A 25,833-nucleotide genomic window follows, 5' to 3' on the forward strand; every position below is an offset into this window, starting at 1 on the left:
ACTGTGTCTAGGCCTCTGTCTTCCAGCCAGGCCTTTCACCAAAGACGGAGTTTCTCTCCCTGCCTCAGGCACCAAATAACCCTAAATAACAGCTTCAACCTTTCCCAGTTTTAGCTGACTTGAGCCCCCTCAGCTTATCTGCCCTTGGCCTTCGCTTTGTCCCCTCAGAACTCTATCCTTTGAGCTCAGGACAAGCTAGCCAACTGGTCACAGATTCTGCTTGGGGTAAACTCATTCCAGAAATAGTTTCCTCAGAGCCTGTCCCTATCTTAGTCCCCAATTTGAGCTCAGAAGCCCTCCTACTAAGCCTTCTCCCCTTGAGAAAGCTCTAGGAGATTTACCCACTCCTTTCCGCTCAAATTCCCTGACTAAAGATCTTTCTTGCTCTGGGCACCTTTCTACTCCACGGCGTTACTGGATCAAGTACGTATCCCACCCGCTGGACACCAGTTTATGTTGTGAGCACGCTGAAGCCTCTATTATCTCAGGCCATACACCCCCGTTTATATCCCAGCACCTCCCCCTTTAGCACCACCTTCCGTTCTCTCATTGGCTCCTTTTCCACTGCTCAGCGGTGATGGACAGGTGAGGGCAGGGCTGAACGCTACACAGTCTACGTGAGGCTATCTTTGAGATTGATGCAGAAGCTTCAAATGGTGCAAAACGAGGCAGCCAGACTTCTCACTGGGGTGAGAAAATGTCAGCCTATTTCCCCCACTCTGGCTGCCTTGGATTGGCTGCCCGTTCGTTTCCACATTGATTTCAAAGTGTTAAGGAGGACATATGAAGCCCTAAACAGTTTAGGACCTTGATATCTAGCGGATCACTTCCTCCCGCCTAGATCTACGTAGAAGAGCCGAAGGGCAACTGAGGGGCCTAACGCCAAGGGAGACCCGGAGAGAAAGAAAAAGAAACCAGGCCTTCTTGGCAGTGGCCCCTCGACTCTGGAATAGTCCGCATGCAGAGATCTGTCTGGCTCCCTTTCTGGGTGTTTTTAAGAGCAGGCTTAAGACCTGGCTCTTTAGGCAGGCTTTCCCTCCTGTCATCAGTTGAATATTTTTTTTCTTCTCCCCACCTTGAACTGTTAGCCGCCCAGAGTAGACTTCAGTCTAGATGAGCGGGTTATAAATATAATAAATAAGTAAAACTGTATAAAAAGCCTCAATTGCATAGTGGAAGTAGGTGTGGAACGTGTAACCTTCCAGAAGCTGTTAGGACTAAAAAATCCCCTCAGCCTCAGCCAGCTGGCTAACTGTAAGTGACTGCGTGAATTGGATCCAACAACTTCTGAAGTACAGCATGTTCTCCATCCCTAGCATAAACAAATAAGAAAAGATCACAGCCAAATCTTTGATTACAGTAGCCTGATGTGAAATAGTTATTTTAACCCAAGATAATGGATAAAAAAGAAAGCAATTTAAACAATAGGTAGACTGTGGATCCATTTATTTTTATGTAAATTGTCAGTACACTAAGGGATATCTGGAACTTGTTTACAGATAAATAAGTTACAAAGGGGAGAGACACATGGAGAAAACAATGGAGAATTATGTTGAATGTCCAAAATTAAGCACAGAAGGCAGCATGTTCAGTGTAATATGTCCTAGAGAGACCTGCCTACCTCTGTCACAGAGGAAAACAAGTTAATAACAGATCCAGAACTGGATCCCCTCCTGAAGGGGAGAGATACAGCAACAGTCCTTTTTCCCTCCAATAGACCTGAGTCTAGCATTAATATAATGGAAGCTAACTAAAAGATTTCAGACAGAACATGGGCAAAATTTCTAGCGATGGACCCTAAAGCAAATGAGACAAGAGAAGGCCCTTGAAGGGAAGACAGATACTGGCTTTCAACTCAGCCTCCAAATAATCAGAACTGTGTAAAGGAGGATGGATAAAGACCAGGCTGCAGAACACAGAGAGTCTCCCAGGGGCCCAAATGCCCCCCCAGCACTTTTTTACTCAAAGGAGGCTCTTTGTACTTTCTATGAGGTAAAGCAACATCCCCATGTTCTGGAGTCCTCCTGAGTTGTTTCAGGCTGAGGGGAGCCTACATTCAAAATTAGAATTTACTTTCAAGAAAAAGTTTTTAGGCCAGCTCAAGTACAGTGGCGCCTTGCTTAGCGATTGCTTCGTTTAACGACGAAATTGCGTAGCGACGACTTTTTCGGAGCATTTTTACGCTTCATTTAACGATGGTCCCTATGGGCGATTTTTGCTTATTGATGGTTGGGACCATGCTTCACATAGCGATTAAATTTTGGGTCACCTCTTTCGCTTAACGATGGTTTAAACAGCCTCATGTTTGCTGTTTTTTAAATGTTTTTCTGTTATTTATAAAGCTAAAGTTTACTGTTTAAAATGTTTGAAATCATAAAGTGCACTTAATAAACCCTTTGTTAACCAAATTTGACTTTGTTCTGACTCTTTTTTAATTTGTTGTTGTATTTTTCCCCCACTGAGATGCATTGAATAGGTTTCAATGCATTTCAATTGGGGAACTGCGTTTCACTTAGCCATGTTTCCTATGGCGATTTTCGCTTAAGGACGCCAATTTGTTCCTATTGGAACAGATTATCCAGTTTTCAATGCATTTCAATGGGAAACCGCGTTTCGCTTAGCAATGAAATTGCTTAGCAGCTATTTTTTGGAAACAATTAACATCGTTAAGCGAGGCACCACTGTATAGCCAAAAATACGGAAAAATAATTCCTGCAACCACTAGAGTGAGTGGGGCTGACTGTGCAGATGTAACGGTTATCCTCCAGGATTCTGGGGTGGGTTTTGCCCCTGGACACCTGGACGTTGCCTACTCCTGCTCTAGAATAAGGTAGTCCCTCTTCCAGGCATGCCTAGTCAGATACTGGTGGTGATCATCTCTGTTACAGCAGCTCCCAAAGTGCTTCTTTCCTTCTCCCACTGCTTGGGAAATTAGAGGTATTAATATTCCAGGTCATGAATATTAATGTGCTATCTGCATGGACCAATGAGAGTGCTGGAGAGGCAGAGTCACAAGATATAAGAGTCTCCGCAGGAGAAGGAGGAGGGAGGTTGGAGATTAGGAGGATTGGGTAATTTTGGAGTTTGGAGTGGAGCGAAAGTGTTGGTATTTGAGAGTGTATGAAAAAGGATGTTTTAAGAGTTAACCACATTGATTGTATCTTCATCACCTGTAACAATAAACAACATCTATTTGGTTCTTTTTTTAAATTACACATTGCCTGGTCCTCTGTGATTAATAATAAACACGTAGCTACTGGTGAAACAACCAAGGGACAGCCAGGACCGTGACAAGGTCTATATTTATTCTCTGAAAAAGGCATCTTCTCGGGAACTGCTTTAATAGTAAACATTCACTGCAGAGAGATTGAAGGTGAATTTTTATATACCCATTCAATTCTGACATTTTAAAGAACAGGAGCTCAGCTTTCATCAGCCTTCGGAATCTCGTAACCTTAAAAACAATTGTAACTGAGGGAAATTATTCTGATCATTGTCAACCAAGAATGCACTAAAAACATGTACACACACACACATGCAGCTTTAATACTTAACATGATCTGTACTTTCTGTATGCCGTCACTATCTGAATGGGTGGCAAGATAAATACAAACAAGCATGACTAAAAAAATACTGTTTGGTCACAGCTTAACTGCAGTTTTTGATCGTCCATGTTCTAGCAGCTACTGAAGTCTATCACAATTTGTCATCTTCCTTCTCAATAGACCCTTAGTTGAAAATCCCAGGGTCAACATAAGGATAGGCAAGGAATTCTCCCAATTTGTTGCCATCTGTATCATAATGGAGCATTTGGAAACAAACATCACAAAAAAAAGAAGGGTCCTGCGGAGCAAGGCTGTCTTCGTTGGTCACCCATCTGTAGATCCAAGACAAAAAAAAAGATTACTGTAACATAGAATCCAATTACTTGCCAGATCGTTCCACTTTTGAGCATACAGGTTGCACAGTATATATAAAATCAAGTCTTTTGTGATCTACTGTTTTTAGCATAAAACAATTGCATCATGTTTTTATCGTAACACTACTCTATAGAATAAATTGATCTGATTGTCCACTAAACTATGGCCAGCTCCAATACTGCAGCCCTCCACATGCCTACTCAGAAGAAAGATCCATTAAATTCATAGGGGCTTGCTTGCAAACAAGTATGCACAGGATTTCAGCCTCAATGGCAAACAACGCTATGCAGAGGAATAAATAAGGTACCACCTTTTAGATATGAAATGTACAGTGGCAATTTATAAAACAGTAAATTTAGATTCATTTTTTCACCAGTAACTCATCTGACTCTAATAACTATATTTGCAAGTGCCACATTATCTCACCCAGCCATCAGTGTTGTCCTGCCTGCTAAATAAATGTGGTGATTGATTATAATAAGGGCTGTAACTTGTTCAAAAAGTGAAATATATTGGCTGGAGTGCTCTCAGCGTAATATATCCCATGCAAGCCACATGACATAAGCAATGGGATTTTTATTTTATTTGTGTTTTGTTTTGTTTATAGGTTGCCTTTTCCTCAAAAAGAGGACCTAAGGTGGCTCACAATATTAAAAGAATAGAATTAAAAACATAAGTTAAACATTAAAACACAATTAAACTATATGCTAATTAAAATTAATAATTAGAAGCAGATAAACATTAAAAACAATCTTGAATTAAAAATTTGAATCACCTTAAAACATCCTATCCTCCTTAGGTTCAGGGCTCCCTAGGGCTCACTTCTATCCTGCGAAAGCCTCCAATAATAGTGAATAATCACTATTGGATCACCACAAGTGGTCCCAATAACACACGTTGGATTATTACTAGCCTGTGAATTCTCTCAAACATCTGTTTTCAATTTTGTGCATGCTGACTGCCATCAAATAAGTCATGACCCTAAGATGGTTTTCAAGGAGTGTGAGATATTTTAGGAGTGGTTTTATACCCCTGTGAGTTTCCACAGCTCAGTGGCGATTTGAATCCACGACTCCTGAGCTCTAAAGCAACACTCCCAGTTATAGTTTGGTGAGGTATTTAGAATTCTCTAATTGAAAGCTCTAATACTGAAATTCAGGGCAGCAATCTCTAGTCAGAATATGGTACCATACTAAACTTCAAATAGGATGGATCCCTGGCAGTTAGGGAGGTATCAGACTGCTGTAACTGTGCAGAAAAGATTCTATGATCAAAAAACAAATAACCAGGTCTTAATCTGGAATCAAAAAGGAAAGGAAATTATCAAAACAGAAAGGAAGTTACCAGCATTGGCACTAGGGGTACTAGTATTGGACCATAGATGCAGTAATTTCTGGTAACATAGTACTTCATGGAGCAAGACCAAGAGGATCACAGTTCCTCGTGGGCCAAATTACTGGTTATATCATGCATTTCTCACACACTGAAAGTATTGGTTCATATGGCAGCCTTCACCCAAAGCACTTATTTACTTGTTCTTGCACTATCAGCTGTACGAGCAAAATGCAAAGCATATGTAAATATTCCTTTAAGGGACTTGAGGATCAAAACCAATTTTGTCATGATGCAATGCACATCTCACCACTCACCTGGCTGTATACATTTTGCATACAAAACATTTCTTGGTCCACAGCCAATGTTTCTTGGTTAACAAGGGATAGAGGCCCCTATCCAGACAATCATCTCGATGAATAAGCCTTGCACAGAGAAAGAATAAGGAACACATTAGAATATAACACTCAACAAACACTCCTGTGCTATTAAAAAAATGTAACTTCATAGTTTTGTGCAAGGGTTAACAAAATATTTTAGAGCACAATGTTGAGAGAAAACATTTATCTTTTTTTACTGGAAGTTAAAAGTTAGCACCCAAAATTAAATAACAAAATGGAGCTCAAGGCTGTCAGCTATTCTGCAAGTCCTCTAGTTTTGGCTGTGCCCTTCAACACTGTCCCTGAAGCTCACTCCTCCCCTCCTATGAAATCAAATGCTATCTATAGGCCAAGAGAGACCCAACAGAGAGGAAAGATAATCTCAAATGGCTGATATCTGCTCTCATTCATTAGAACAGAGGTGGATGACCTCAACGCTCTGGGACCAATTTTAGAGGCCAACATTTCCAGCATTTGATTTCCCTCAACGTTGTTTTTCAAAACTGCACCTGGAGTGGCAATTCTCCCTTCTGAACAACATTTTAAAATACAGTAGTGGGGAGATCTGAGAACAGCAAAAACAGCATGTTGTTCACCCATTGATTACAAGGTGTAGGACTGAAGTGGGCAGGGTTCAAATGGGTACCAAGGAAAGTGGAGTCACCTCCCCCCACTGAAAAGAAGGCCCTCAACTGATCCACACTGGATTTGAAATTACTTTCTTCTAATTATTGGTGCCAGTTGTGGTTTTAGGATGTGGACACAGATATCCTGTTCTATCACTTCTGGTAACAGAAAATCCTAATGAAAACCATGCCACAAAGAGAAAGGAAGGTATTTGCATGTCAGAATACACAGAAGTACAAAAATATATTTTTATGCTACATAGATAACCTTTCCCTCAACAACAAACAAAAAAGCCCACGAAGAACTAAATGTGCTCAATAGCTGAGAATATTCAGCAGCCTTCCTTGAACTGCCATCCTCAAATTATTTTGGATTATAGTTCTTTAGCCAACAAGACAAATAGCCAGCATAGTGGGAATTGTCATCTAAAACATCTGGAGGAAGGATTATGTGGAAGGTCAGGTTAAATAAAAAAGATGGAAGAAGTGGCTGGAAGAAAGGTTAGCCCAGAGCAAGCCCAATTTTTCCCCATCCCTCTTATACTACCAGCTGGTGACAGATTAACAGCTTCTTCAACACATTCCTAGAAGAACATCTGCATTGCCAGTACATTAAGTACAAGTCGGTGATGAGGCCAGGAAAACAAGCTATAGTAAGTTTAAAAGAAGCTCCAAAATTCAAGAAATCCGAGCAGCCGTGCCAACAGCCATTCACCTGATATCTGTAATGATAACAATATGTTCACAGTCTCCTTGGTGACAGTAAAGGTACGGAAAGCCGATTTTAACGTTCAAGTCATTAAACGTGTAGTCTTCCATTTTAGTAGACTGAAGATTTGTGTAGCCTCTGTCACGAGATTCTGCCCACTCAATAATTGTGCTGAAATTACAACAATCAGTGTTATTACTAAAATAATTAAGAGAATTGACAAAATTATTGACAAAATTAAAAGAGAGGTTGGTTGGTTGGTTGATGGCATTTTTATGCTGCCTGCTTCCCAGTGAATGGACTCAAAAGGGCCACAAGTTATTAAAAAACAAGCCAACTGAACACAATAGTCAAAATCCACACAAATGGTGTAACTTTTGGAGCCAAATTGCCCCAAGTTAAGGAACCACCAAAGACATCAGTTCCACATTGAATCATACAATTCAGTATGAAAATGACAATGGCTACAATGAGTTCCTATCTTGGGGCAATTCGCCTCCAAAATAATACTAGTTGTTGCATGTCAGCATAACTCAATAAGCAACTGGCACAAAAATTACTGTATTAAAAACAATTAACCATGCAATATTAAAACAATTAGAACCACGTTAAAAACACCTTTAAACACACACAACAATAATAACAATGACAGGAGTAATGTGCAGCATCCCAAATTAAAACATTCCATTGCCCAATTCAGTTGTTAAAAGCTTGTCTAAAAAGAAAGGTCTTTCACCTTTCTCCCGAAGGACAGGAGGAAGGAGGCTAACTGGATCTCCTAAGAGAGAACATTCCACAACCTCGGAACAGGCACTCAGAAGACCCTCTCTCGCATCCTCACCAGATGTGCTGTGAAAGTGGTGGGACTGACAGAAGGGTCTCTCCTGAAGCTCTTAAGAGCTGGGAAGACTCATGCAGAGTGATGGAGTCCTTCAGATAGCCTAGATCCAAATCATACAGAGCTTTATAGGTAGAAGCCAGCACTTTGAATTAGGCCCAGAACTAGATCGACAGCACAGAAACATAAACCCCCTAGCCCAAACTCACCCTGCAAAACCCACTCAGAACAGGCAGTTTTTAAAAAGCAGAAAGCAGCACCTTACCCTACCAGGCAGTACCAAGGCTCCCTGCAATCGCACTCACTCTAATGGCTGGAGCGAAAGAAGCAGCCACTTCGCCACCAACAGTTAGCAATTTGAATTTCCCACCTTTTCCCCCTGCCTTTTTGTGTTCGTAACTGAAAGTTCCAGTCTCAAGTTGAAGCAAAATTTTGTGTCCGGAGCTGGTCGTAACTCGAAACGGTTGTAAGTCAGGACGTTCGTAAGGCGAGGCACTGCTGTATTTATATAGCATTACAGTGGTGCCTCGCATAACGTTTGCTTCGTTTAACGTTTTTTTCGCTTAACGTTTATTTTTTCAGAGTCAGATTGTGCTTCGTATAACGTTTTTCCCTATGGGCGATTTTCACATAGCAATTTTGGGACCATGCTTCACTTAACGTTTTTGGTTTTAGGTCCCCTGCTTCACTTAACAATGTTCATTTTTTCAATTACAAAAGTGTCTTAACATGTTGAAAAACGGTTTTAAATGCTTGGAATCGTTAGTGCACCTTCTAAAATGTGTGCATACTTAATTTGGCATTGTTCTGACTTTTCGTTAATTTTTTGTGAATTTTTTTCTCCCCCATAGGAAACAATGGAGCTGTCAGATTTTGACAGCTGTCAAAAGCTGGGGGGAAAAAATTCACCATAAATTAACGAAAAGTCAGATCAAAGCCAAATTAACTTTTGCATCCGTTTTAGAGGGTGCAGAAGCTAATCCAAGCATTTAAAACCATTTTTGACCCTTTTATGACACACTTAAATTTGCAAAAATTGACTTCGCAAAGCCATTGAAATGTATTGAGTCGGCTTCAATACATTCCAATGGAGGAAACATTGTATCGTTTAACAATGTTTCCTATGGGTTTTTTCGCTTGAGGACGGCAATCCATGCCTATTGGAACGGATTAACCGGTTTCCAATGCATTCCTATGGGAAATGGTGTTTCGCATAAAGTTTTTTTCGCATAAGGTTTTTTTTTTTTGGAACCAATTAAAAACGTTATGTGAGGCACCACTGTATTTATGCACCTTTTTATGTGATCAAAATAATTTTCCCACGTTTTTTCAAATTCTTTGACAAGGTTTTCTGTTGATATAGTTTGTAAGTTTAGCCACTGTAGCATATTCAAACATTTTTTGTCTCCAATCTTCTGTTGATGGGCGTGTCTCTGTTTTCCAGGTCTTAGCCATTGTTGCTCTGGCTGCTGTTAACATATAGTTCAACAGTTATTATGTGGACTTTTCCAGATTTTCTGGTGGTATTGTCAGCATTGTCTCTGGCTTCATCTCAAATTCAATTTTCAGGATTTTCCTTATTTCAGCATGAATGTCTTTCCAGAATTTCTTTGTCTTTTTACAAGTCCACCACATGGGGTGGTATGAGCCTTCAAGTTTCTGACACTTCCAAGAGAGACCTGTAAAACTTTTATCCATATTTTGTTATGTACCATCAATAACACATTTTGTACCAATTCTCTCTTAGATTTTTACATGCTGTGAATTTCATGGTTTTTTCCATAATCTTTCCCATTGTTGAAAAGTTATCTCTTTTCCAAGATTCTGTATCCACTTTGATATTGACTGGTTCCATTTCTGTGTCAAATTGAAGTTGTAATTTATAGATATGTCCTAATAATTGCTCAATTTTTTGTGTGATTATTCTCTCAAACTCTCTTAAATTTCTTAATCATCTTCCCCTATTGTCTTGTGTGTCTTCTTTATATCTTGAAGTTATCTGATGCTAGGATAGCCAGCTTATCTTTTTTCCTTCTTCTTTTATTACTTGCCATGATTTAATTCTCCCTTGTGAGTCTATCATATCCTGAAAGGTTATAAAATTGAGGCACACTCTCTCTTGCTTGTTGTAGTATGCATCTGTGGGTGCTATTATCAGAGACACTATTGGGCTAATCCTCAATTTTTGAGAATCCTGTGTTTTCAGGAGGCTATCCCTGATTACATGGCTTTTATAATGAGATTTAGTTCTTTATTAAATCCATAAAAAATTATTTAGGTCTTCACTTTGGTTTTATGATTCCTGTTTCATTAACCTGTCATTTGGGGTTTTTTTATCCTATTTATAATCCATACTAAAACTGCTGCTTCATAATTTAATATTAGATACTGCCAGACCTCTTTTATCTTGTAGTACTGTGAATCTTATTGTTGGTTTTTTACTGCTCCATATAAATGGATTTATTTGTTTTTGCCAGTCTTTTAAGATTCGTTCTTGAACTGGAATTAGAATCATTTGAAACAAAAAGTTGACTTTTGGTACTATATTCATTTTTATAGCGGATATTTTTCCCAGCCAAGAGAGTTTTAGATTGTCTCATCTTTTCAAATTTTTCTTTATTTTCCCCATACTCTTCTATAACTGTCATAAAATAATGTTTTATTGTTTTCTGTTAAATAAATACCGAGATACTTTATTGGTTTATCCATGAGTTCATACCCTGTAAGTTTTATAAGATCATTTCATTCTTGTTTTGTTTTTTAAAATGCTATTATTTTGGTTTTGGTTTTATTAATTTTAAAGCCAGGGCGGAGGCCAAACTTTGCTATTTGTGCCATTACTCGTTGCATCGAACCTAATGGGTGAAAAATAGGCATCATCAACATAACTTGAACAGCTCGCCATCTATTTTCAGTCCTATTTTCAGATCTGGTTGTCTTATTTTGCTTGCAAATATCTCCATTGCTAAGATAAACAACAACAGTGATAATGGACAACCCTGAAAAGCTTTTATTAATATTTTTGCATTTTGTTTTTTGGAAATTCCTTGAATCCAATTTCCAAACTTTGCTCCATATTCGAGATGTTGCAAAACTTTACTTAGAAAGTTCTGAGAAATATTATTAAATGGCTTCTCTGAATCCATGAACATAAATGCTGTTTGTTGTTGGGTTTTTTTCCCTGCATACTCCATTTAAACTATTACAAATCTTGTATTATCTCACATAAGTCACTTAGGAACAAATCTCATCTAATCAGAGTGTATCGTTTGGTGATACATTTCTTGAGTCTGTTCACCATTACTGAGGCAAAGATTTTGTAATCCACATTAAATAGGGAAATTGTAGTGCATTTTTACCTTCTTTGTAAATTAATATTATATACCGTATATGCCAGCGTACAAGATGACTTTTTGGGCCTACAAAACATGCCTCCAAGTGGGGGGTCGTCTTGTACGCCGGGTGCACTGAATGACGCGGGGCCATGCTGGCCGAGGAGGAGGGTGGGCGGGCAGGCAGGCAGTCGGTCTGTATGGAAGGAGGGAAGCACAGCCTGCCATGCCTGAGCGTCCAGAGCCCGCCGCCGGGCTGCCCGCCACCCCGCACCGCTGAGCCAGTGGTGCACTCGCTCACCACCCCCCGTTTCCCTTTTCCTCCTCCTCCTCAGCCTCTTGCCTTCTTCCTCTCCCTCTCGCTGCCTAGCCAGTGCGCTCACTCGCCCGCCCCCCACCCATTTCCCTTTTCCTCCTCCTCAACCTCTTGCCTTCTTCCTCTCCCTCCCGCTGCTGAGCCAGCGCGCTCACTCGCCCGCCCCCCACCCGTTTCCCTTTTCCTCCTCCTCCTCAGCCTCTTGCCTTCTTCCTCTCCCTCTCGCTGCCTAGCCAGTGTACTCGCTCGCCCGCCACCCGCCCGTTTCCCTTTTCCTCCTCCTCCTCAGCCTCTTGCCTTCTTCCTCTCCCTCTCGCTGCCTAGCCAGTGCGCTCACTCGCCCGCCACCCGCCCGTTTCCCTTTTCCTCCTCCTCAGCCTCTTGCCTTCTTCCTCTCCCTCTTGCTGCCTAGCCAGTGCGCTCGCTCGCCCACCACCCGCCCGTTTCCCTTTTCCTCCTCCTCCTAAGCCTCTTGCTCTTCCTTGCCCTCTCGCTGCCATGCCTGAGCCGCTGCCGGGCTGCCCGCTGCCCCGCACCGCTGACCCAGCCGCGCGCTCGCTCGCCTGCCACCCCCCCGTTTCCCCTCTTCCTCCTCCTCCTGTTGGTGGGGTCGTCTTATACGGCCGGTCGCCTTGTGCACCGGCAAATACGGTATCCTTCTTGCCAGGATGGTGGGAGTTCTTTTGTTTTGTTCTTTTGTTTCTCTTATTTGGTTCATTAGGGGCGTTGTAAGTTCCTCAAGCCTTTTGTAACAGATTCCTGTCAGTCCATCTGGTCCTGGTGTTTTGTCCATTTTCAGATTTCTTATTGCCAGGAATATCTCTTGTTTTGATATTTTTCGATTAAAATATATGTTTTCAGGTGAAAAGTTTGGAGTTACTGTATATTCTTTATATATTCTTCAATTCTTTCTTTTGATAGCTTTTCTTTCTTATATTACTGTGTAAAATAGGAGACAAATACTGTATGTGATCTCCTTTGCTGTTTTCACACCTATTACCATTTTTCTATCTGCATATTCAAAATGTTTGTTTGAGAAATAAGAGTTTGTTATTGCATCTCTTCAGTTTGTAAGATCCAGTTGAGTTTTAAGTTTCTTGATTTCTCTCATTATTCGTCACCATTCTTTTTGTGTTGTCTTTATAACAGGTTGATTTTATCTATTAATTTTCTTGTTTGTTTTATTTTCTCTCTCTTCTTTTTTACCACAATCAGGTTTCCTCTTATAAATGATTTGCTCATGTCCCAAATAGCTGTGATAGGGAGTTAATCTGTTATATTTATATTGAAAAAAATCTTCCAGGTCTTTTTTTTCCGCACTTTTTAAGAATAACCTCTCGCATTAGTAAATTATTATTTAGTCTCCATCGTCTCCTTCTAGCTCCTTCCTTCCTCCATATCATCTTGATAGCAAAGCAAAGTGTGCTGCTTATGTACCGCCCTATAGTGATTCAAGCATTCTCTGGGCGGTTTACAAGTTAATGATGCAGGCTACACATTGCCCCCCCAGCAAGCTGGGTACTCATTTTACCAAGCGGCTACCTGGGATTGAACCCCAGGTCGTGAGAACAGTTTTGGCTGCAGTACAGCGGTTTAACCACTGCGCCATGAACTCCTATGGTTTTGGTAGGATTTCAGCTTTTTCTAGGTTTCTAACAGGATTTTTGATAACCAACACATATCAATTCTAGAATAAGTTTGATGCTTGTCTAAGAAAAAGGTATAATCTCTTTTAGGTGGGTTAATTTTTCTCCATCACCTATCAAGTGTAATACTCCCATATATTTAAATACATTCCTAGATAGTTTCCCTGCTTTTTTCTTTGACTTGGCTTTTTCGGAATCCATTACTCCATTCATATCTTTGAATATCATAATTTCACCTTCCTGAAAATCTAAGAGCAGCTGAAAGAACTTTTCATAAAACTTTTCTTTGGCATTGTTAGGAGCATACAGTGATATTATTGTACAGTGGACCCTCGACTTACAGATGGCTAGACTTACAGACTTTTTGAGTTACAGACTTCTCTGGCCTCAAAATTTAGGTTCGACTTACAGCTGGAGAATCGACCTACAGACCAGAAAAAAACCAAAATGGAACAAAAACGGCCGGTTACGGGATTAATCGGTTTTCAATGAATTGTAGGTCAATGGAGACTCAACCTACAGACTTTTCGACCTGCAGCCACCATTCCAATATGGATTAATTCCGTAAGTAGAGGGTCCACTATACTGATTTTCTCATCAGGAAATCAGACTTTCAGCATGATAAATCTTCCCTCTGGGTCTTTGCATTCTTCTACTGCATTAATACTTTGGGTTTTTATATACAGTGGTGCCTTGCTTTACGAGCACTCCATTTGATGACGAAATCGCATTACATTGAAGATTTTGCAATCACAAAAGCGATTGCAAAACAATGTTCCCTATGGGGGAATTTCGCTTTGTGATGATTGGTTCCCTGTTTCAGTAACCGATCATCGCAAAGCGACGATTTTCGGCCAGCTGATCAGCGGTTTCAAAATGGCCGCTGGGTGAAAAACATGGCCTCCCGCTGTTTTCTGGCACGGATTCCTTGCTGCACGGGCAGCGAAAATGGCCGTGCTATGGAGAATCTTCGCTGGACGGTGAATTTTAAGCCCATAGGAACGCATTAATTGGGTTTTAATGCGTTTCTATGGGCTTTTTAAAATCGCATGTTTTCATTCGACAGCGATTTTTGCGGAACGAATTAACGTCATAATGCGAGGCAACACTGTTTTTCTTCTCTTTGGCTGCTGCCAAATACGCTTTTCTAAATTTTCTAGTGTTTAAAATATGTTCATGTTCTTTCTGTGTGTGTTTCTTGAATACTTATTATATCTGCTTTTAACTCCGTTAGTTGATTAAAGGTTTTTGAGCATTTTGTGGGTGAGTTCAGACCATTAATGTTAACTGATGCAATGCTTAAAAGATTCATCTCTGTAAAATGCAATGGTCTGATTGAGTTTGTTTTGCTTTATTTTATTTTGTCATTAATTATTATTATTTTAAGGGACATGGTGGCACAAGGGACGTGGTGCTGCTGCTGGTTAAACCACAGAGCCTCTGGGCTGCAAGGTCGGAAGATTAGCAGTTCGAATCCACGTGACGGAGTGAGCTCCCGTTGCTTGTCCCAGCTCCTGCCAACCTAGCAGTTCGAAAGTATATAAATGTGAGTAGACAAATAGGTACCACCACGGTGGGAAGGTAATGGCATTCCGTGTCTAGTCGGATTGGCCACATGACCATGGAAACTGTCTACAGACAAACGCTGGCTCTATGGCTTGGAAACGGGGATGAGCACCGCCCCCTAGAGTTGGACATGGCTGGACTAAATGTAAGGGGAACCTTTACCTTTACCTATTATTATTTTCCCTTTTATTTTTCCTTTCGACAGCTGGATTTGGTAATTCTGTTGAAGTATAATCTTAGGTTCCCGGGTAATGAGTTTCCTGATTCTTCAAATTCTTGTGCTTTCTTTGGAGTATCTCTCTTTAAAATTTCTTCAATTACTTGATCTAGGTTGAGTATAATACATTTCCCCTTTTTGAATATCATTTCCAGTGCAAAGGGAATTTTTCAGCAATAATGGATTTTTTGTGTAAGAAAGTCAAATGTTTATCTTTTCCTCAATATGTCTGGGGGGGGGGAGATCTTGAAAAATCCATATTTCTATCCCATGTACTTCCAGTGGGTTGGTTCTTTATTTGAATAATATAAGGTCTCATGTTTTCTTATATAAAAACATAACTAAAATATATCTTGGTACTTTATTCATTGTTGCAAATTTAGATTTAATTCTGAATATCTGGTCACAGTCTAGTAGTCCTTCTTCAATCCCAATGTGGTCTTGCATTAATGTAGAGAGTTCCTCTTCTAAATCTGTTTTTTCAATGTCTTCTGGGATGTTTCTGAATTTACCCCTCTAATCTTCCTATCCCACACCTGCTGTATCATTTTCCAAGATAATATTCTGTTGTGTCCAAGATCAGAAACACTTCAAAACCAAACATCTTCTTAGGACAGCAACTCAATCATGCCAAGATCCTGCTAATCTATTGCAAAACCATTCTGCCCCTGCCCCTTACTTGCCAGGTTCAGGCATGCATATGTTGATTATTTATTTACCTGCTCAAGTCTCTGCATTCTGGGTACCGTCTATCATCATAAAAAATGCCTTCAAAATAAAAAAAGGCAGACTTGTAAAGATCCTGGGGGAAAAATAAATAGTTTTTAAAAGATAAAAGGAACTAGTTTGGAAATCAGCATAAGCAAAACAGCACACCCTTCTTTACATGTATACCATCAGCACTGTGAAATATCAGTCCAGGGCCCAGCCTTCGAATAGGAGGAATCAACAGAATAGTACAAAGGAAAATAAGACACAATATTGTTTACAGTACAGGATCCAATGAGGATCACTGCTTGACTCCTCATTGTCTTCTAGCATGGAATATGTCAAGAGTGCTAGAAAATATCATTTGCATTGAAACTGGCAACCTCTTTCCCATTGGTCCAGAGGAAAGTGAGAGAGCCTCATGCCATATAATACTAGAAATCAAGGGGAAAACATTGCACAGTCACCAGACAGCAAGTCCCAGCATGAGTCCATGGGAAGCATGAGGGCCCAGAACTTTGACTACCAGGACATCATTCCGTCCTAACTGCACGTGGCAACTTCACTCCAAGTAGTTATGATGTACAGAGGAGAGGAAGTTGTGGCTAGGTGTGTGTGATGTCACTTACTCATACAAGCAAAAAAGCCCCCCCCCCCAATGTCCAAGTCTTTTGAAAGCCTCTACAACAGATACATTTATTCATTTGCTTTTCAATGGAAAACCATTACAGAACACACAGAGAAAGCCAGCTCAATCCCTTCACCATTTCCTTACCAATAGTGGTAAGGTGGACAAAATAAATCAAAGTACAGTCTTTTAAAATGATCAGTCTTCTCTGCATAGATAAATGGCTTACTTGATAGATAGATAAAACTTTATTATGGTCAAAGACCAGCCACAAATAAAACATCGAAATACATAAATATACAAAGGAATACAAGAATATTGGGATCAAATGCAAATAGTGAACAACAACAGCATCAAAACATCTCCCCTAAAGCAATTCCAGAATTTCTAACAAACCATGCTCTAACTACAGAGGCTCATCCGCTTTTAGGGTCCTTTTTCTAATGCCCACTGCAGCAGTAAGAAATCTGGCAACCCTATGTGTAAGAATGGGATCAGAGTCAGATAGCAGCACATGCATACATTGTTGTTCTGTACAACCGGGAAATTGGCCAATCAGAGGGGAAACAAGTTCTTCACGTACATCCTTGTAAAATGTGCACCACAACAGGACGTGTTCAATTGTTTCTATCTGCTCCATTCCACATGGGCAAAGGTGCTCTGCCCAGGGGGTCCTTTTATACCGTCCCTCCTGCACTGCTGAGGGTAGAGCGTTAATCTGAGCCATAGTAAACGCCCTTCTATGCCTGGGCTGCTCCAGCTGGGCAAAATAAGGTGCTGCTGTGACCTTGTATAAATTGTCCTCCCTAAGGTAGAATTCTGGGCACTGCTTAAATCATTTTGTCTCTCAATGTCCTCAATAAGCTGCTGGATTATTTTCTTTACCTGTTCCATTCCCATGGTTAACAGAGTCAACCTTGAAAGACCCAAAGAGGCTATTTTTTGCTCAATTAATTGAACCCATTTTTACTTTAAGGTGTCTTGCAGGATCAGTGGTGCTAGACCAATAGGGAGATAAGACAGTCTGAGCCAGTACATGAGGATTGCAATCCATATCCTGGCTTCGATTTTAATTTGACCAGTTTCCAATCTTAGTTTTATGTTGGCAGCATCTCTGGGGACTCCTAACATTGCCCTCAGGAATTCTGATTGCACACATTCTAAGGTTGCAATATTTGGGAAGGGGCCCAATTGGGAGCCATACAGTAGTTGGGCTACTGCTTTTGCATGGAACAGTTTAATGGCCGAGGGAATATAATGCCCCCCTTTGTTCTCATAAATTGTAATATTGCAGCAGAACAGCACCTTGTGTATCACTGTTGCAATTCCTCAACCTATTTTCACACAAACAAACTGCTAACTTTATGATGTGTAGAATGTCTGTGGAAGACCTGCGGAATCTATAATTTAGGACCATCCAAATCCTAAATACATTAGGACTGGTTTCATCTGCAAGTATGTGTGTGATGTATTATAGCCATAAATAAATAATGGCCATCTTTCAAAAGAGACAGGAGATAGTCAAGTCGCTTTATGAATCCTCATAATGTCATAAAGTCAGAGCTGGCTTTTCTATCATTGTCAAAGATCATCTGACTCCAACTGGCTAGAATCTCGAAATCAGTGTCAGTGGAGGAGAGTATCTTATTACCCCGAAGACACATTTTTCCAGTGCTTGGTAGCTCCCACCTAAGGGAGAAAACAAAGACTGTTTCTGGTCAAATTTAATTTCTATTCGTTTTTAATATGAATAGGATTTGAGGATAGAGTTTGAAAAAAACTTCAAATAAATATTTGATGCACTTTATAGTTTTAAATCTTGAGTTAAGTCTTGGTGGTCCATGGCAAGAAAAGATATTTAAAGTGGTTCCGTAGTAAAGATAACTTAAGAACTACTGTTGTAGGATTAGAGCTTTTTAGAAATATATTAAAAATCAAAGTTATGATACCTTGCTGATGTTTTCTGGTGCTTGATCAGGATGACTGCTGAACTCTCCACCAATCTGAAGGTCACTGACACAGGAAATAGCGTCTCTCAGCTCAGTAAGTTTCTGGCTACCAAGAACTAACATTGTCTGATACGGTTTGCGGAGCTTATGCTACAAAAGCCACAGAGAAACATTAGCAATAAAAACTAGAGTTAAAGCCCACCTGCCTCTACCGCTATTATGCAATATCTAAATGGACAATGTCTTTGGCTTCAGTATTTTTCCTTGAATGGAAAAAAAAACCCAAATTATCAATTTAGGGGACTGTGACATGTGTAAAATAGAGGAATACAACTGGCCCTCAAAAATATGTAGGAAAGTAGAAGCTGCCTCATACCAAGTCAGAGAATTTAAACTGCCTCACATGAACTCCATGTAGCTCAGTATAGCCAGCTGGAAAGCTTTCGGCAGCTCTCCAAATATATGGCTTTTCAACTCCCACAATTTTTTTACCACTAGCCATGTTGGGTCTGTTGAATGGCAAAAACTTAATCATTTCTAGTCTGCACTAACTGACAATCAGTCTCCAGAGTTTCAGGTCTCTCCAAGCCTCACTTGGATCCGCCAGGGATCGAGCCTAGAATTAAGACTGCACTCCTGCACACACAAACATGGGAAAAAGTAGCACAGAACCCAGCAATAGTAACTGCTGAGTAATCCCAGGATCACACTACACATTTGTTCAAAGCATTGTGAAAGCACAGTAACGCTTTATGTGAGATTTTCAGTGACTAATACAAGTACTCTGGTTAGGAGTACAGCTCATCTGTTTCGAAGAGTAATTCAATACAGAAACAAATAGAATTTTTTTTGTTTTCCACCTCTCTCCCACTCCATTCTCCTTCTCTTTTCTTCTTTTCCAGATTTTCAGATTTCAAGTGGGTCCAGCCCCTAAAATTCCTCATTCCACACTGGAGTTCACCAAACTATGAAAACTATTTCACATGGTCAGAGTAAGGCCGCCTAGAGTAGTCCACCGTGACTAGATAGGCAGGATATAAATTAAATAAAATAAAAATAAATAAATAATAAAAAGGGATGTCATTCAAACACAGGGACCTGCCTTATACTGAGACGGATCACTGGTCTATCTAGTGCAATATCATGAATTCTGACCAGCTGAGACTCTCCTGAGTTTCAGGAGGATTTTTTTCCTGGCCCTACATAGAGATCCCTGGTGGTTTCGCATTCAGGTGCAAACCAGATTCAATCATACAACTTCCAAAATCAGACAAAACTGGTATGTTCAGGATGGTGCAGACTGGTAGAAGAAAATAATTTCAAAACATTTCAAAATAGAAAGAATAAAGAATAAAAAGAAAAGGGAAATCACCAACCTTCTGAAATATAACAGGGTAGAAAATATTGAGAGTTAGAACAAGCTCTCCCTCCTTGACTAAGTTTACCAGATCTTTTGGCTTCTTTCCAATTGCATGAGACTCCTAAAAAAGCAAAAAAAAAGTGTTACTCAAACTTTTTTTCACTTCAGAGTGAAAGAAAGAGAGAGAGAGAGAGAGAGAGAGAGAGAGAGAGAGAAAGGAAGGAAGAAAGGAAGAAAGAATTCCAAACCTAGCCATTTTATGGTCTGTTTGTTTAAACAGCTTTAAAACTCAAATCCCAGCTCATCTTGTTAGTCATAAATGAATCTCTTGAATGCTAATTGAAATTCTTAGCACAATTGTCCATAAAGTCAGGTGAAGCCAAAGGATCAGAATCTGGAAGTGCTTCAGTTGGAAATGGATGGCTAAAAGGGCATTCTCTTAAATAGGAGATACCCAGCCATGGTCAGTGAGTGAACAGAGAAGCATAAGGGTTGCAAATGAGTCTACTAATCTGTCTTTCCTCAGTACCATTCAATCAATGGAGACTAAAGAATCCTGAAGAAATGAGCAACAATAAACAATAAATTGGCGATATACTTGATATTTAGTTCCTTAAAATGTTCTTTTCCCAGTTTTTTCTTTTTGCACTGTTAAGTGTTCGAGGAATCGTTAAACACATTTTTAACCAAAATGGCTCTCAGAATTTCTACCAATGCAGTTGTATCCATGAAATTTAAGTCACTCCAAGAAACACTTACATACAGTGATTTTAATATTAATATCCATGTTGGTTTGACTAAGAGTGCTATTGTTATATGAATGCACAGAGCTGGAAATTATTAATTTGCATAGTTGTTCATAAATTATCAGTATCCTGATTTCTTGGGATGTAGACTGCTCTTTTCCAATCCTCTGGCCACTGCTGAGTTTTCCAAACTTGCTGGCATATTGAATTTAGCACCTTAACAGCGTCATTTTTTTGATTTTAAATAGTTCCACTGGAATGCCATCACCTCCACTGGCGTTGTTAGCCAGGCTTTCTAAGGCCCACTTGACTTCACTCTCCAGGATATCTGGCACAAGGTCAGCAACCACACTCTCTGAGTTCTGTGGGATATCCAAATCTTTCTAGTATAATTCCTCTTTGTATTCTTGCCACCTCTTCTTGATGTCTTCTGCTTCTTTAAGGACCCTACCATTTTTGTCGTTTATCATGTCCATCTTTGCACAAAAGGTTCCTTTAATATCTCCAATTTTCCTGAACAGATCTCTCGTTTTTCCTTTTCTATTATTTTCCTCTATTCCTTTGCATTGTTCAATTAAGAAGGCCCTCTTGTCTCTCCTTCCTATTCTTTGGATTCTGCATTCCATTTTCTGTAACTGTCCCTATCTCCCTTGCAATTTGTTTCCCTTCTCTTCTCTGCTATTTGTAAGGCCTCGTTGGACAGCCACTTTGCTTTCTTGCATTTCCTTTCCTTTGGGATGATTTTTGTTGCTGCCTCCTGTACAATGTTACGAACCTCTATCCAAAGTTCTTCAGGCACTCTGGTCACCAAATTGAGTTCCTTAAATCTGTTCTTTACTTCCACTGTGTATTCGTAAGGGATTTGGTTTAGATTATACCTGACTAGCCCTGTGGTTTTTCCTACTTTCTTCAGTTTAAGCTTGAGTTTCGCTATGAGAAGCTGATGATCAGAGCCACAATCAGCTCCAGGTCTTGTTTTTGCTGACTGTATAGAGCTTCTCCATCTTTGGCTGCAGAGAACATAATCAATCTAATTTCGGTATTGCCCATCTGGTGATTTTCATGTGTAGAGTCTCGCCTCTTGTGTTGTTGGAAACCAGACCTTAATTTCACCACCAGCTCAAAACATAAGTAGATAAATAAATAAATCCCACCCGACTTAGTCCCAAAACAAACAAAAAAGGTCCCTAAACTAAACTTTTGAATATTAAATTTACAAATAAGGCTTAAGGCACCTAACAAAAACTGGAGAGTAACAAGAAATAATAACTACCTAAACAATACAGGAAACTAAAAATAAAACAAAAATAACAGTGGGTTTATACAACAAATATATAATAAGCAAAACAATCTTAGGTGTTAAAGCAACTATGCCAAAGAAAAGATCCAAGAGGCTAGGGCCATATTTGGACTAAAGAGGGGAGTCCAAGAGCAGAGATGCTCTGGGCAGGTGGGAAATGGGAGCTGACGTTGTTCCACATCAGTGTTCACCAAGTTATCAGGGCCAACCAGGTCCAGAAAGCAACCTCCAAACAAGAGTCTTTTGAATCCCAGCATCATCACATTCACAGCTTTAACCGTCCTCATCTCTGGGTTCCAATCATCCTTGGCCAGCTGAAATGCCACTGTCCAAAGTAATCCCATCATCCAGAACGATCTCACCAGCTCTCCCAAGGAAGATGTGGTTTCAGCACCGCTCCTTCTTTGTCCTCTCTGTCTGCTCCCTTTGAAAGGACTTTTTTCCATTCAACAGTCCAGTGCACTCTCTCATCTCAGCCCTTCTCTGCTCTCCAGACATGCCTCTTCAGGACACATCCATTTCTTTATGTCTCAGCCAGCCAGCCAGACCAGACCAGACCAGACCAGCAGCACTCCGAAAAATGCAGCTAGCATCTATCCGTGAGGGAGCCTTTGGTGCTGCGCTGTCTTCCAAGGGCAGCTGCTCGTCTTGCTGACACCACTGGGATTGTAAATCCAGCCCCCAGCTCCACCCCAGCACCTCGGCCAAGATTTCTGCAGGTTGCCCAGATGGAAAATGAGGAGGATTTCTAATTCTCCAGATAAAAAGGTCTTCGCAGGCAAAAACCCATTCCCTCCTCTCAGATGGTAAATGGCGAGTTATATCCTTAAGCTTTGGAGGACCTCATGACACAGAAGCCTTCACTAAAAAATAGAATTAAAACAAGTAACTCACAGGGAATACCTGCCCTGTGTGCTAGCACCATCTTGAAAATTAATGAATGTTTCCAAGATAATAGAAATTCTCCCCCTTCCATTATTTTATTGAAAAAGGACTTTAAGTATCAATACTTTCTTAGAATTCTTATAATGCTCTGATCCCAACCCAACTATTTCTGGAGTTTTCCCTACTTTTAATTTATTAATAGCATCTTCTATTTCTTCTTCTCTGATTGATTATTCTAGCAAATCTCTATCCATCTCTTGCACTTTTACAGGAGCGAAAAGGGAGATCGGGAAAGGGCTCTTTGATCTCCGTTTGCCTTTTAAAGTTCTTCCCGATCTCCCTTTTCGCTCCTGTAAAAGTGTCTTACAATGTTTGGAAGCTGTTTTAAATGATTGCAATGGTTAGTCTACCTCCTGAAACCTATGCAAACTGATTTTGGTGTTGTTCTGACACTTCGTTAATTTATGATGATTTTTTGTTTTTTTCCATTGGAAACCATTAGACAGACCATCCAATGGTTTCCAATGGAGAAAATTCAAAAAATCATCATAAATTAACGAAGTGTCAGAACAACACCAAAATCAGTTTGCATAGGTTTCAGGAGGTGGACTAACCATTGCAATAATTTAAAACAGCGTCCAAACATTGTAAGACACTTTTACAGGAGCGAAAAGGGAGATCGTTGTGTGAAAATCCCCCATAGGAAACATCGCTGTGTGAGGCAGCAAATTTAACAGAAAAAGGCATCGTTGTGTGAATTCATCGTTGTGTGAGGCACTCGTTGTGCGAGGCACCACTGTATACTTTTCCCCCATCTCCTCCTTAATTATTCCAACCAAACTCTTAGCTTTTTCAGACTGAGTGGCTCTAGGCAACATTCACAATTTTTATTACAAATCTCAAAAAAAAATCTCTTTTCAAATATATTAATTTTCTCTGGATTTTAGTGTATTGGTCTCCAACTCTTTCCTTTTTGCTTAGATTTCTACTAAAATTCTTTTAGCCCCAACCTTTACATATTTTGCCTTCAACAATCTTATTTGACCTTCAGCCTTTCCCAAATATTCTTCTTTTTATGTTTTTAAGCTACAGTGGTGCCTCGCTTAACGATTGCCTCGTTTAGCGATGTTTTCGCTTAACAATGGTTTTTTTTAAAAGAATTCTATGCATCATTTAGCGATTTTGGGACCATGCTTCACATAGCGAATGCATTTTTAGGTCCCCTGTTTCGCTTAACGATGTCCGTTTTTTCAATTTTAAAAGTGTCTTAAAATGTTCAAAAATATTTTAAATGCTTGGAATCGTTAGTGCACCTTCTAAAACGTGTGCAAACCTAATTTGGCTTTGATCTGACTTTTCGTTAATTTTTGATGAATTTTTTTCTCCCCCATAGGAAAGCATTGAAACCAACTTTTGACAGGTGTCAAAAGTTGGGCTCCATTGTTTCCTATGGGGGAGAAATAAATTCACAAAAAATTAACGAAGACTCAGAACAAAGCCAAACTAAGTTTGCACACGATTCAGAAGGTGCTCTAATGAACCCAAGCATTTAAAACAGTTGCTGACTTTTCGTTAATTTTTTGTGACTTTTTTTCCTCCCCCATAGGAAACAATGGAGCCCAACTTTTGACAGCTCCATTGTTTCCTATGGGGGAGAATAAAATTCACAATAAATTAACGAAGACTCAGAAACTGTTTTAGATGCTTGGATGTGTTAGAGCACCTTGCAAAACCTGTCCAAACGTAGTTTGGCTTCGTTCTGAGTCTTCGGTAATTTCTTGTGAATTTTTTTCTCCCCCATAGGAAAGCATGGAGCTGTCAAATTTTGACAGCTGTCAAAAGTTGGTGGGGGAAAAAATTCAGCAAAAATTAACGAAAAGTCAGATCAAAGCCAAATTAATTTTGCACCTGTTTTAGAAGGTGCACTAACGATTCCAAGTATTTAAAACATTTTTGAACCTTTTAAGACACACTTAAATTTGCAAAAATGGACATCGCAAAACCACTGAAATGCATTGAATAGGCTTCAATGCATTCCAATGGAGGAAACATTGTATCGCTTAACGATGTTTCCTATGGGTTTTTTCGCTTAAGGATGGTAATCTGTGCCTACTGGAACGGATTAACCAGTTTTCAATGCATCTCTATGGGAAACAATGTTTTCCCATAGCGATGGGTTTTTTTGAACCAATTAACATTGTTAAGTGAGGCACCACTGTATATGATTCTCTTATATTGATTCCTCTCATCCTTATATTGATTCCTCTCATCCTTATATTGATTCCTCTCATCCTTTTAAGTAATGGAGGGGGGGTGTTTCAGAAATTATACACATTAAATTTAGATATTTTAAAATGTTTTTTAAAATGTTTTGAATTTCATTTTTAATCTTGGCTTTAATAGTGATTAACTGCTTTTCTAAAATATAGCTTTATAGTGTTTTTTAAAATGTGACTGTTGTACAGTTTTAATTGTTGTGAGCCACCCTGGGTTTCCTGTGGAGAGAAAGGCAGGATATAGATAATGATAATAAAATAAAATAAACAAAAAAGAGGATTTGCAGCCTCTTACGTTCGGAAAACAGTGAAAGGGGCAAAGAAAATATATACACACACAAACATACAATGAAGACATGCATTAAAAAGAATTTTGGCAGGTGTAGTGTCAGGCAGCTTTCACCAACTTGGTGTGCTCTACATGGCTTGGATTTCAACTCCTGTCATCCCTGGTCAACATGCCCAAAGAATGAAGATGCAGTCCAGCACACCTAGGGAGCACCATGCTGAGGAAGGCTGATATAAACTAACCTCTCTCCCGTTGGTGAAAAACTCTGCCGCCACCCAAAATGCCCTCTGCTTTTAGTAAAGAAGTCCATGCAGTGCTACAGCACAAAAGCTGTTGTGGACTTGAATTCACTTCAGCAAACAGTTCACATATGTAGATGGTGCAGCAATAAGAAGAGAAAGACCTTACCATCTCATAAATAAATGTTTCTTGTCTACATGCACGATCTATCATGATGGTTTCTTCTCGTCTTTCAAGAGCTTTCTGTCTAATGCTACAGAACACAGGAAAATGAAGGGAAAAAGGAGTAGGGAAAGGGGGGAATTATAAAGCCACAAAACTCAGAATATAATCTAGCACCATTGTGTAAATATTTTTAAAAAACAGGACTTGAAAATCCCATCTGAACCCACATAATTTAGTCTAAAATACAAACTTTTATCTAAAATCCCAGGTGGGCAGCACTGAAATGCTCATTAGAGGGTACAATATGGTCTTAGAAATCAACTTACTGTAGTGTGAAATTGTAATGAGCACATCCTATACCAGAAGCATAATCCAAACTATTTGGATAGCCAGAATTTAATGAAT

At 39.8% G+C, this 25,833-nt stretch overlaps 1 protein-coding gene and 1 long non-coding RNA gene across 2 annotated transcripts in view; one reads left to right on the top strand and one right to left on the bottom strand.

Annotated features, from left to right (window-relative positions):
* Nucleotides 1-1,429: 1,429 nt before the first annotated feature.
* The window catches only part of SNAPC3 (small nuclear RNA activating complex polypeptide 3), a 36,471-nt gene continuing 12,067 nt past the window's right edge, over nt 1,430-25,833 (bottom strand). The window contains exons 3-9 of the mRNA XM_072992092.2: nt 25,432-25,516; nt 19,544-19,648; nt 18,168-18,317; nt 15,602-15,684; nt 6,974-7,138; nt 5,570-5,677; nt 1,430-3,877 (exon numbers count right to left, since the gene is read on the bottom strand). Coding sequence (XP_072848193.1) covers nt 3,730-3,877; nt 5,570-5,677; nt 6,974-7,138; nt 15,602-15,684; nt 18,168-18,317; nt 19,544-19,648; nt 25,432-25,516 — 844 coding nt within the window. The 3' untranslated portion in view covers nt 1,430-3,729. The remainder of the gene's footprint in view (nt 3,878-5,569; nt 5,678-6,973; nt 7,139-15,601; nt 15,685-18,167; nt 18,318-19,543; nt 19,649-25,431; nt 25,517-25,833) is intronic.
* On the top strand, nt 18,313-19,552 carry LOC144586573 (uncharacterized). The gene is made up of 2 exons (XR_013541467.1): nt 18,313-19,164; nt 19,243-19,552. It is a non-coding gene; the product is annotated as an uncharacterized LOC144586573 (long non-coding RNA).

Source organism: Pogona vitticeps, chromosome 2, assembly GCF_051106095.1.
Source record: "Pogona vitticeps strain Pit_001003342236 chromosome 2, PviZW2.1, whole genome shotgun sequence".
Taxonomy (NCBI): Eukaryota; Metazoa; Chordata; class Lepidosauria; order Squamata; family Agamidae; genus Pogona; species Pogona vitticeps.